A 12,542-nucleotide genomic window follows, 5' to 3' on the forward strand; every position below is an offset into this window, starting at 1 on the left:
TTAAAGTATAACGTAAATTTGTATTTCTATGCATAAAAAACACTGTTTTTATGCCAAAAACTATTTAGTGAAACCCAGATTTTACACATTTTTTGGCCCGTTAACATATTTTGGTTCACACAGCTCTAAATATGCTTACAGTATTAAGGGCTCATTACAGCACTGTCATCACTTATTTGTAATTTCTCTTGATGACAAACACTGCAGGACATTTTTCACACTGTGTATAACAGCATCTTTTAATTACATCCTTGCAACAATGATTAGAATGTGCCGTTTTAATATTATGACGTCTTAAATTGTGAAACAACTGCCACAGCAAGCAAGATGAAGGCTACAGGATCACAAAGTCTGGGCTGAACCAGTGCATCAAGGTGAAAACACAACCGTCTCTCGCGCTCCAGTGCAGATTTTAAGACCATTAGAGCGACCACATGCTGAACGCGGCTTTATCCTTTAATGCACTGAAGATATAGAGACCTATTGTATGTGTCCTCTGCAGTGACTTTTTATGTTATTATCTTGAAAGCTTATTTTTAAAGTCACCGCACACCAAGTGGATGCATTCTTGAGGAAAGGACAGCAGTTGTGCTGTGAGAGCTCCGACAAGTACATGCAATGTCCATTAGCATCTCCATATAGATTCAATACATTCTTTAATTACTTCTCGGTAGGTCTTCTTTTAACCAATTCACAGGCATGCTAAACTAGTAATGAAGCACTAATTAATGAAGCTTCAAAACATTTATGAATCTTTTTATCAAGCTTTCATCACAGATGGCGTTGACCTGTGGGTTTTTAATGCTGAGAAACAGAGCTTTGAAAAGCTATAGTTTCTCTCCATACTAATGCAAACTTCTCATATTTCAGCAAAAAGTTTTAAAGCAAAAATGCTCAGTTATGTGATTTGTGCAGACGCGCAGACATTTTGTTTGGGATTGTGGTTGGCAACGTGTTTGTCCTGTGGGCGTTCATTTGACTCAATAATATGGAACGCAGACAGAGCCAAAAGTCTTTAAGCAGAAAACGTATTAATCTGCGTTAACGTGGCAATTTTTAATGTTTCTTTTGCATGTGTAGACACACTCATTTTGAGTGCGTTAAGCTGTCAGTTTTCACCACGTTTCTTTAGAATGTGCAAAGACACACAGTTTTACCGCGTTAAGACGATGCATTTGAACATGTTTCTCAACATTAACCACAGCAAATTTGGAGTCTCTAACTCAAACTCTCAATTTCATTTTATGCTAATAACTTTTGAACCGTAAGGTCTAGAGCAGGGGTCACCAAACTTGTTTCTGGAGGGCCGGTGTCGTGCAGAGTTTACCTCCAACTTTCCTCAACACACCTGCCTGGAAGTTTTAAGTATACCTAGTAAGACCTTGATTAGCTGGTTCAGGTGTGTTTGATTAGGGTTGGAGCTAAACTCTGCAGGGACACCGGCCCTCCAGGACCAGGTCTGGTGACCCCTGGTCTAGAGGGAAAATTCACGCTGAGTCAAATGGACACTAAAATGTAAAAATTGTAGGGTTTAGGGTTTTTTTTTTTTTTTTGCTATTTTTAATAGTTTGTGAAACCTACTTTTTCAAACTTGTCCTAGACGGTTAGTCTGATTTTCACCCAAATTGGCTCAGATCATCTTCAGACCACGCAGGCAAAAAGTTTTGGAATTCAAGTTGATTAGTCAAACCGTTCTCAATTAACACACAAACAAATTCTACGAAAAGCACACAAAAATGGAAGTGAGGGTATATCTCTGCAACGGTTTGGCGTATTGAGACCAAACTTGGTGTGTGTTATAACAAACATGACCTGAGGCTACGTGCAGCATTTCGACACAGTGCCACCTAGTGGTCAGGAAAAAAAAAATCACAAAATTGGTCTGGCGCATCATGCCGAGTCTAACCATCCCCTTTTTTCCTAGGTCTGCCATTTTAGGCATCGCCCATTTTGAATTCTTGTCAAAAAATGCTATATTTTACGAACGCATTGGCGTGTTATTACAAAACTCGGTATGTGTCTTTGGCACCGTGCTCTGTCAGTACTCAAAAAGTTTGGGGGCAGCACCACCCTGTGGCCAAAAGTTATTAAGAAATTTTAAAAAATGCAAAAAGCTTCTGAGGAAAATGGCTTATTGTAATGAAAGCAATCTCTATATATTCCTTGGGTCATGCTGTTAACATCGATACCAATTATGCCAAAATGTGGCAAAACTTCCTGCCCGACAAAACTTACATTTTGAACTCCTCCTAGACTGTTGGTTCAAATTTCAGCAGATTTGACTCAGATCATCTTCAGACCATGCTGGCAAAGAGTTGGGGATGGATTTTGTGTCAATATACGAAATGGTTTTTGTTTAACACATCAACGAATTTGCTGGAAAAATGCATCTGAGGCTGTATCTCTGCAAAGCTTTGACATATTTGCACCAAACTTTGTATGTGCCATTGTCACCTCACACTGACCAGGCCACATTAATTTGGTAACAGTGCCACCTATTGGTCAAGAGTGATAAACCATTCATTAACCAAGGAAAATATGAAAATAACTATGAAATTTCCAAAAATGCTAGTTAATTTTGTCTGCATTAACCTATTGTAATGAAACTGGTCTCAAAATATTCTTTGGGTCACGCCGACAACACACATGCCAATTATACCATAGTTGACCAAACAGTTGATCCGCTATTTTGATTTATGTTGAAAACTTACTTTTTCGAACTCCTCCTTGACCGTTGGTCTGATTTTCACCAAAATCGACTCAAATCATCTTGAGACTGTGCTGACAAAAAGTTATGGATTTTGTGTTGATAGTTGAAACTGTTCAAGTTGAAACAACGCCACTACAAATTTGAGGCATGATGCCAAAATGACTCTGAGGCTGTAGCCCTGGAAAGCTTTAACATAATGACACCAAACTTCATGTGTGTTATTGTCACCTCACACAGAACACACCACATTGATTTGATAACAGCGCCAAAAGTGATAACATATTAAAACATATTGATTTTCACCCATTTTGACTAAAATCATCTTAAAATGGCTTTAATTATTGATTGCTTCAGTTGCTCTGATGCTTGCTGCCTTGCTTGCCTAGTGCTTGGCCCCGTAATTGCTGCTTGCAGTTTTATATTTATAAATGTAATTATTACAGGACTGGATGTTAATATAAAGTTATGTATTGTTATTATAAATAGGCCTATATTAAATGACTGTTAAATCATTAAAGTATTTGTTGAAATGTGTAGACCTCATTCTTTTACAAGAAATTCCCAATGAAGCATTTCCTGGGCTCTGCAATTGTCTCAGCTTTTTCACTCCTCATGAGTTTACATCACTGCAGTATAAGAGCACAGCAGTTGAGCTGAAATCGCATTCATTTTTATAGGGAAACTGATGCTGAACAACATTTTTCAAGGCAGACCTACCATGACGTTGTTAAACAGTGATATATATATAATGTTTTTTAGAAGCCATATGTTAAATGTGATTTTAACTTGTAAATGTGTATATTTTACTGTGCAAATGCAGGAAATTATTAGTTTTATATTCACTTATAAAAGGTTGCTTAAAAAAGATGTTAAGTGCACAGTCTTGCACTTTTGTTAATATACTTATTCTGCCTCGAATCAAAGTTTGCAATGTTGTACTCATCAGGGAACAGATTGCTTTAGCTGATGGATTAAAACTCTTTATTGAAGACATTTATGAAATCCCTATGGAGCAAATGAATGGGAAAACACTTCAAGAACAGGGGCTGGGCTTCCGGTTGCACCTTTGATTAGTGAATTTAATAAATCCTAGAAGAACATTTCATAAAGGGAGGAATATGTAATGTTTTCAAATGATATAACGAAGGAAGGTTACTTCATAGACTGATATAATAATGGCATGCTGTAAAGATCTGAGTAGTCCTGCAGAATAAAAACACGTTTACACTCTCTTGGAGAGCGTTATTTTAATGACTCCCTGCTCAAACATGTGGCAGTATTGTGATACAAGTGCCACTAATTCCTGTTCTCTTGAAGCTGATAATCACCCAATAATGAAGCTGGAGCTCCTCCATCTAAGCCCAACGAAAAATCACAAAATCTCTTGCTCTCAGATGTTTCTCCTGTCTCAGAAGACATCCCAACAATGTCCCAAACTATGTTTAGATTTGCTACAATAAATCAAACATTTCTCAGTATGACAATCACAGACTCAATTGTGCCTCGTTGTTGTTGTTTTTCTCTCTCTCTCTCTTTCTCTCTCCTACAAACCTTCTGAAGAGGCATAAAACAGCAGCAAGCTCTGTTAAATCTCCTGAATGATGAAAGAGCAACCTCACAGCAATACATTTCAGTTCGTTAACATCAGGTATCATGGACTAAGAACGATCACGACTCCTAAACCATTAGCTAACATTAACCTCCATCGAATATACATTTGTATTGGTAGCACTTTACAATTAGGCTTCATTTGTTAGCATTAGTTAACAACGTTAGTTAACATGAACTAACAATGAAAGATGCTTCTACAGCATTTTTCTAATTCTTACAATTTACTAACACTTTTCAAATCAACATTGTATATTTTAATATTAGTATGCTATGTGAACTTGAACATTAACAACTGCATGAACATTTTCATTACCTAACATTAACAAAGATTAATAAATGTTGTGAAAATTGCTCATTGTTAGTTTATGATAGCTTATGCATTAACCAGTGTCAACAAATGAGACCCAATTTAAGTGTTACCTTTTTCTTTCTGTTTTTAAGGGTCTTTCAAATATTTTCAGAATAAACAACAGAAATCACTGCTTCATAAGAACAACAGACAGCCAACTTATACACACAATGCAGGTTCCCAAACCTCCACACCAATGCATTTTTATAATATTTTTTGTCCACTTGTTTGCTATTACTTGATCATCTCTTGTTCAATTTACTGAGATTGCACTGACCCTCAAAGAGCAATTTCTTGCCGACGCAAAACGTCAGAAGTAGAAAAAATGGTCACACTTTAGTTTGGTGACCAATTCTCACTATTAATTAACTACTGAGTTTGACTTTTGCTTCAATAAACTCCTAATTTGCTGGTTAGTAATAGTTGGTAAGGTAGTTGTTAAGTTTAGGTATGGGTGGGATTAAAGGATCTAAAATATGGTTAGTAATATGCATGCTGATAAGCAACTAGTTAATAGTGAGAGTTAATCCCTTAACTAAAGTATTATCAATCAAGTGACTGAGATTGCACTCACTCTCAAAAAGCACTTTCTTGTCAATGCAATCTTTCAGAACCAGAAAAAAACATTCACTTTAGAAATGCTAGAAATGATTTCTTCCAAGCCTGGAAAACATATTGTGATGATCTCAGCGTTTTCATGAGCGTGGGAACCCTGCAAGCACTATAACGCAACGCTGATCAGATTGCATGCATATCCTCTTTGAATGACTAGAAATAAATTCTTGGGAGGCTTCCACGTGGATCCATAAAAAGACAAAGCAGGTTCAAATCGAGGACGGTTCTTCACAATTCACCCATTTTTTAAGAGAACTCAGAAACTTCAAATTCAGCCATGAGCAAAGGCTAGTAGTGACAGTGCAAAGAGTGCATGGAATCGATTACTCACCTATAAATTTTATACCGGGTCGTGAATCCTTGGCGAAATCTTTCCATGAAGGAGAGGTACCCCTTCGAGTGGTGGAAAGGGCCACGGTCAGAGATGAGCCAATCAAACTGCTTGGTAACATGCTGCTCGTTGGCCGAGGGCTCTTGGCGGGAAGACTGAACTGTTATATGGTCCCATATAAACAGGAAGTAAGTGACTTCAATGAGCCTCCAGTTCATGCTTCACTCTCGACCGCTCTCTGCTCATTCTCGCTCCATTCTGTGGAGACCTGCGGAAACACAAGACAACATCTGAGCATCCTTCATCATACTCTGACACTCCTGCTTTTGCTATGAAATCTAATCACGTTGGCATAACCCGCGACAGCAGCCCGATAGTTTATTTTATTAGCAGACGGTTTGCAGAGCACCGCACTAACACGACTCGGTGCCCTTTTCACCGACGAGAATGAATTACAAACAGGAAGTACAGCCTTCACTTTATTCAGACTAATTGGTGGCATGATAAGTTCAGACGGGGTGAGTGTCAGCTTTATGATATGTTGTGACATGGGGTCGGTTCGTGGAGGAGGATGGCAGCGCATCTCCGCCGGCTAATTAGCGCCGGGCGTGCATTCGCACAAGAATTTATTGCATTAGTTTCATTTAAGCAATTAAGTGGTACATGCTGATATCCTGCTGGAAGTGAGATCGACAAGAGTAAATATGTTCCTGTCTAGAGGCGCCTGCAAAAGAGATTTAAAAATCATCTGTCCACCTTTATGTCAAGCCACTCCTAAGGTAAATCTCATGAAACATTTCCATGACTTCAAATAAAGGTTAGTTGAAATTAAATAACATTTAACTAGATGTGCTAAAATATCTAGAACACAACCTAAAATTAAAATTAATAAAAGCACTTGGAGCACCATTTACTGTGAACCGTGGAAAAAGATCACAGAAACACACAGTACATCAGATTACACACTTATGTAATTACAACACAGTCTTTGTGATTTAATAACCGTTCTAAAACATATTGAAGTTCAGCCATTGTTAGAATTAATAAGAAATGTTACAAACCAACACTGTTTCATGTACTCACTAATGCTGAAACTTACTCTCTTTTGGCACTTGGTTAAATTTAGCCCCTATCATGGTAGCATGTGTTGTTTTATTGTACTGAATTCAATCATTTTCATGACAGTCATGAGAAGCAATGTTTTTTAGCAAGATCAATTTGGAGAAAATAATGCAAAACTGTTTTGGTTCTAAAAAGAGGGCTCAATGTCTTTTGCAAAATCTAAAGCAAAAGATATGTGAGCTTTCCACAGCCGAGCAGTGTATGTTATTAAAATGAGCTGCATTTCCATATCACAGCATATGTCAGCAGCACTCTTTATGACTGTCTGTCCAACAGCGTGTTTTTATGTCGCGATAAGAGCCGTTTTCAACTGTAATGATCATCCAGATCTTCCCCTCATGCATTAGAAGCCCAAACTCTGAGCTATTAAAAGGCAACATTAACCCTCTTCATGAAATACAGACAGCATGTGATGCAACTCAGACACCAGAATCAAGCACCTGTGAGTGACAAATACATCATAACTTCACTACATTCATCCATTGTCTGATAGAAGCTTAGGTGTATTCATAATAATGTTGCTTTTCCTGTAGCACACTATTTTCCTTTCAAGTATTGCAAATTCTGAATAAGCCCCACATTATAGTCACAGAGTAATTTCTCACATCTTCTCACATAGAACATATTCAATTAAGGTTATAGTAGTAAACAAATACATAAATTATAGTTACTTGAAACAAAACAAACTTATGTCACAGACAAGGCTTAAGCCTAGTCCTAGACTAAAACATTAGTCTGAGCTATTTCAGTTGAAAGAAACCTTGATCTTAAAATATATCAGTGCCTTTGTTTTTTTCTAAGAATGTTTATAAAAATTGTTTAAATGAATGTTTATAAAAAAATAATTGTCCTAATTGAACTATGGCCTAATCCTGGCTTAGTCTAAACCAGGCTTTGATGTACTAAAATAACTAAGCCTGAAATAATAAATGACTATATGCATGTATTTTAAAATGACAAAAGCACAAGAAAACACACACACACACACACACACACACACACACACACAAAAAAAAAAAAACTTTAAAATGAAAATGGAAAATAATAATAATAATAAAATGTTAAATATTAAAATATTAATAGCTACAATAATATCTCAACAATGCTAAAATTTTCTCAGCTTTTTTTTTTTTTTTTTACATTAAAGTGAGTATTATGACTGTAAATCATAAATTAAGTAACTTGTAGCTTCATAAGTTAATTACAACATGCTTGTGTTTTCACTGTTATTGGGAATCTGACCTTACAAACCTTCCATAAAAAAGGTTATGAATTATTAATGAATTATACTATGCGTACATCATGTATGCATACTTCCTATAATTAACATTCTGCAGGCAAAAGTTTGCACTATTAATTATATCTAGCAATGCAAAAACTGGCCATGATCCATGTAAATTTATGGTTATTACCTTACATGGATATTACAAACATCCTACTCATCTTAAAGGTATCTTTATACAGTATGTACATCATTAAGAGGTGTATATGATACGAGCTCCAGGAAGCTGAATGCATATTAATATTCTCTCTTCTATGCAATTATCTAATTGTCAATGAAATCATTTCTTCCCTCTTCCTGTACGGCTGTTTACAGTCTTTAATGAATGAAGATCTCGCAGTCACACAGGCTTCTGCTGCCGCCGTCACCTGCAGTGACAAATATGCAGCTGAGCCGTCTAATGAGGGCTCCTTTAACTAATTAGTTCAGACTAATTTGAGGTTGCCTGTCAGAACGTAACAATGCATCATTTCACTGAAATTACAAACATGGAGAGACTTTGAAATTGTCACAACAGAGGGAAAAGATCAGTAGTCTTTACCTGTGCAGATTTTCCAAAGGTCACTGTCAGACATAATTATTTCTTAATAGTAAATGTAATTATAAAGTCAAGGTGAATAATGACAGAGCGGCAAAGTTAATGGAATTCCTGACACAAAAGGGGGGAAAAAACTTTTAATATTTAGCTTTAACATTATTGTAGTGTTTTAGTGGTCTATAACAACGTATTAAAATTATAAACCTATAATTTGTACAACCTTTTGAATTAAAGGTTTTCATAAAAGGTGATGTTGTCTATGAGTTCTAAATAAACAAATTAAAGCCACAATTCAGCCAAAGATGTATCGCTTTTATTTCTCCAGTGGAATACAGAAGGAGAAATTCAGCTAAACATCTTCTTTTGTGTTTCTTGGTAGAAATACAGTTTTGAAACAGCATAAAATAATTGATCACAGAATTTCCATTTTTGGCTGATCTGCTCCTGTAATCAGTGAGTGTCTCTATCATAGTCACCTCTGAATGACACGGCTCCTCTAGAGGAAACTCAGCCGTAACAGCTGGACGTTATTGGATTAATGGCAGCTGAGGGTTATTCTAATGACATTCAGATTCTCTATATAATCCCACAGCTCTCCAGCACTCGTCCAGCTCTCTGAAAGACGGCCATCATGGGCGCCAGGTGTTTGATGAGCACGGCTGACTTCATTGGACTGGTCTATGGTGTACTGGTTACACTTTCAGAAAACAAAGACACTTTTTTGCACCTTATTTACCCCTAAATGATGTACATTAGTAATTGAATGATAAAGCTTTGCCCCAGTGACAGCTGTTGAACCTGAAACCTCTCATAATTTACTCATGCTACAGTTTATGGCCTGCATCTACAACATTTTTTTATTTTTTTTTTTCCCCCACACTGTGGAATTTAATGGCTACCGGCAACTGTTTGGTTACCAACATTCTTAAAAACATAGTTTTATGTGTTAAACAGGAGAGGTTTGGAACAACTCGAAGGTGATTTAATTATGACAGATTTTTTTGTTGTTGGTTTTTAACAAACGCTTTAAGTGCCTCAAAACACATGCACTGACCACTTCTTAATGTGTCCTTTAACTGATTATCGATTTGCCTTGCCTAATTAGCTTTTTCATCAACTTGTGACAAAGAAGTGCGCTTAATTGTATCTTGTAGTCTGAATCCGTAAAGAGAATGCAGTTTTAAAATATTTAAATCATTGTTTTCATATTTTTTGTAACATATTTTGATGTGCTGACCAACATCCTAAAGCAATGAAAAATATTATTATTTTTTTAGTATTAACTTTTACATTTAATATATTTTAAATCTTCTAAATTACAACTTTATCATTGCATATAAGTTACTCATATATATGAATTACTTAATACAAGTTTGTGTTGACATTAAGAGTATATTTTTGTTTATCATAAATTGATCACTAAATCATCACTATATTCAGTACACTTTATTCATATTTCAATAAATAGTTAGTCATTTTAATAAATTACTTAAAAATATATATTTAAGTCAAGTTCAGCTAATTGCATTTAATATAAATTTCAACTTTAATATGATTTTATTTAATTGCACACAACATGCAATTAAGTTTCTTAAAACATTATATTTAGTTCACACTTCAGAATATTCGCCCATAATTAGCTCTATTTTTTTTTTTTGTAAACTTAAGGCTATGTTTACACTAGTGCGTTTTCGTTTTAGAACACATCACTTTTGCAATGGTATGCCTGACGTTTACACTACTCCAGCGGTTTCGACAATCAAAAACAAAGACTTTCAAAAATGCTGCAGACCCCATTTTAGTTTGAAAACTTTGGGGTTGTGTTTCAGTGTAAACGGACCAAAATGGAGACTTTTAAAAACACTGGCATGGCTGCCCATATTCGGTCTGTGTATCCTTGATGACCGTGTAAACAATAACATCATGCTCATTGTTGTACGTGCCAGTGACTAGCGACCAACTTCCTGTTTACACTTTTATATGCCCAGTGTGCATGAATGGTCATGTGATGTGTAGTGTGAATGGACACACAGTGAGAATTCCAGTGTAGATGAGGATTGTTTTCATTTTAAAATGTGTTTTAAAAAGAAAATGCACTAGTGTAAACAGGGCCTAAGTGTACAGACATAAAGGACTGACAGAGTTTGTTGTTGTTGTTGTTTAAACTACAAGAAATGATGTAAATCGGCTTTTAACAGAAGAGAAGCACATGCATCAAGCGGAAAGCGATGCCGGCATCTGAAGGACTGACCATGACAAATGCTGTCTGTTATTGATATTTCTTGTGGTGCTCTGAGAGCCATTGAGGCATGGAGCCAAGCCCACCGCAGGCTTACGGAAAAGCACAAACATATAATAATTAATCTGTGCACATTTATACTGCACTGAGTGCAATATCGTGACTTATACTGACAGGACGAGCAGGGGAACTGTTTAGATGTCTAGCAAAATAATGCAATTTGCACCATGATTTATGTTTATTGCGCACAAAGAGCCACATTGTCTGTTGGGGCAACAGGGTCATAATTTATTCATCCTCTCACTTTAAGTAATGCACCTCTTCCTATCTAATCGGGAAAATTGCATGTGTATTACAGAAAACATCGCAGAGGCAGCAGGTCAACAGAATGCTTTCAATGTCATGGTTTATTGTGCTGTTTAAAATGAACACAATCACCTTGCCAGACCTGGTTAAGGTCCACATAAAACTAAAATTGACCCAATTTGCTTTCTAAATGAATGTCCTTGGTCTTGTTGTGCATGATTCATCAGTGCATGTTGTTCCAAAGGGAAAAAATAAATAAATTCAAAATATAATAACTTATAATAACTCAGGGGGCGTTCTGTTGTGTTAGTTGTGTTAATTGTTAATTATTTACAGTTTACACAAAACCACAGCTTTTTCTACTGAAAGTAACTTGATACATGGCTGCCATCTACCATCACTGTTAAAAACAAACCAAAACTTTCACTATGTGTGACTGTGGGGTTGTACGCTTTTAGGAGGAGACCACTATACTCATATTTGGAGAGAAGATTGCATTAGATGTCATAAGAATATCTAAATATTTGTTTTCGAATAGATGTTGCAACAGAAATCTGAGATCTGAAGAAATAGTTTTATTGCACAGTGTGTTAGGTATGAGTAGGAAGAGGATGAAGGGGTAGGGGGAATAGGATGATGCTCAGGTTGATCTGAGCACCTAGAATTGATGACCCAGATAGACTCAGGGTGGGGGTATAGTCTCATTTGTGTATTTAGGCCAGATGATTAAGACCCCCTGATACAACCTGAACAGAAGGTAAATAGGGAATAAGGATAGCTGAATGGATGAGGGAAAAGAGACAAACAGTATGGAATGGGGCAGCCTGTTATATGAAGGTTTCAGAAAGTTAGGTGATTGGTTGAGGAGTGGCCTTGCTCCCGAAACTCAGTTAACAAATCAGCTCCCTTTAATTCAGCCAAGAGCTCACACTGATCGTTTGGGCACATGTGATCTTCATATGAATTCACAGGGCAGAATTCACCAAACTTGAAACTTATTCGCACAAGCTTGCGTTTGTGCTCTCCCACAATTGCATGCATATGAATGTAAGCCAATATAATAAAGTGTGACTCGCCCTTTAGGAATTGTCATCTACAAAGGGTCTTGAGGTCTCATCACTAGGTATGTTTATATTCACTAATTTTCATCAGTCTGAATGAATTTAATGAAATTTACAAATCTGAAAGTTCAGTTTATATTAACCCTACATGTTGCATATATTCATTTACATGCACATTACATGCATTCCAAACAAAACCTCAGAACATGTGTAGCGCATCAGAATTGGAGAAAGCCACTCTGATAATGTCACTGGAGCTTCTGTGAGTATAATTGTGGTTTTTGTCTTGATGACAGCTGACATTAATGGCAAAATGGCTTTTTTTTTAGTCCAAACAATGACTTATGACTCAGTGTGGCAAATTATAATATTTGTGGT

General features: G+C 36.4%; 1 protein-coding gene across 1 annotated transcript in view; it reads right to left on the reverse strand.

Annotated features, from left to right (window-relative positions):
* Positions 1 to 12,542, reverse strand: part of brinp1 (bone morphogenetic protein/retinoic acid inducible neural-specific 1) — a 176,780-nt gene that overhangs the window by 131,642 nt on the left and 32,596 nt on the right. The window contains exon 2 of the mRNA XM_051110054.1: positions 5,617 to 5,884. Coding sequence (XP_050966011.1) covers positions 5,617 to 5,834 — 218 coding nt within the window. The 5' untranslated portion in view covers positions 5,835 to 5,884. The remainder of the gene's footprint in view (positions 1 to 5,616; positions 5,885 to 12,542) is intronic.

The sequence above is a fragment of the Labeo rohita genome, chromosome 5 (assembly GCF_022985175.1).
Source record: "Labeo rohita strain BAU-BD-2019 chromosome 5, IGBB_LRoh.1.0, whole genome shotgun sequence".
Taxonomy (NCBI): domain Eukaryota; kingdom Metazoa; phylum Chordata; class Actinopteri; order Cypriniformes; family Cyprinidae; genus Labeo; species Labeo rohita.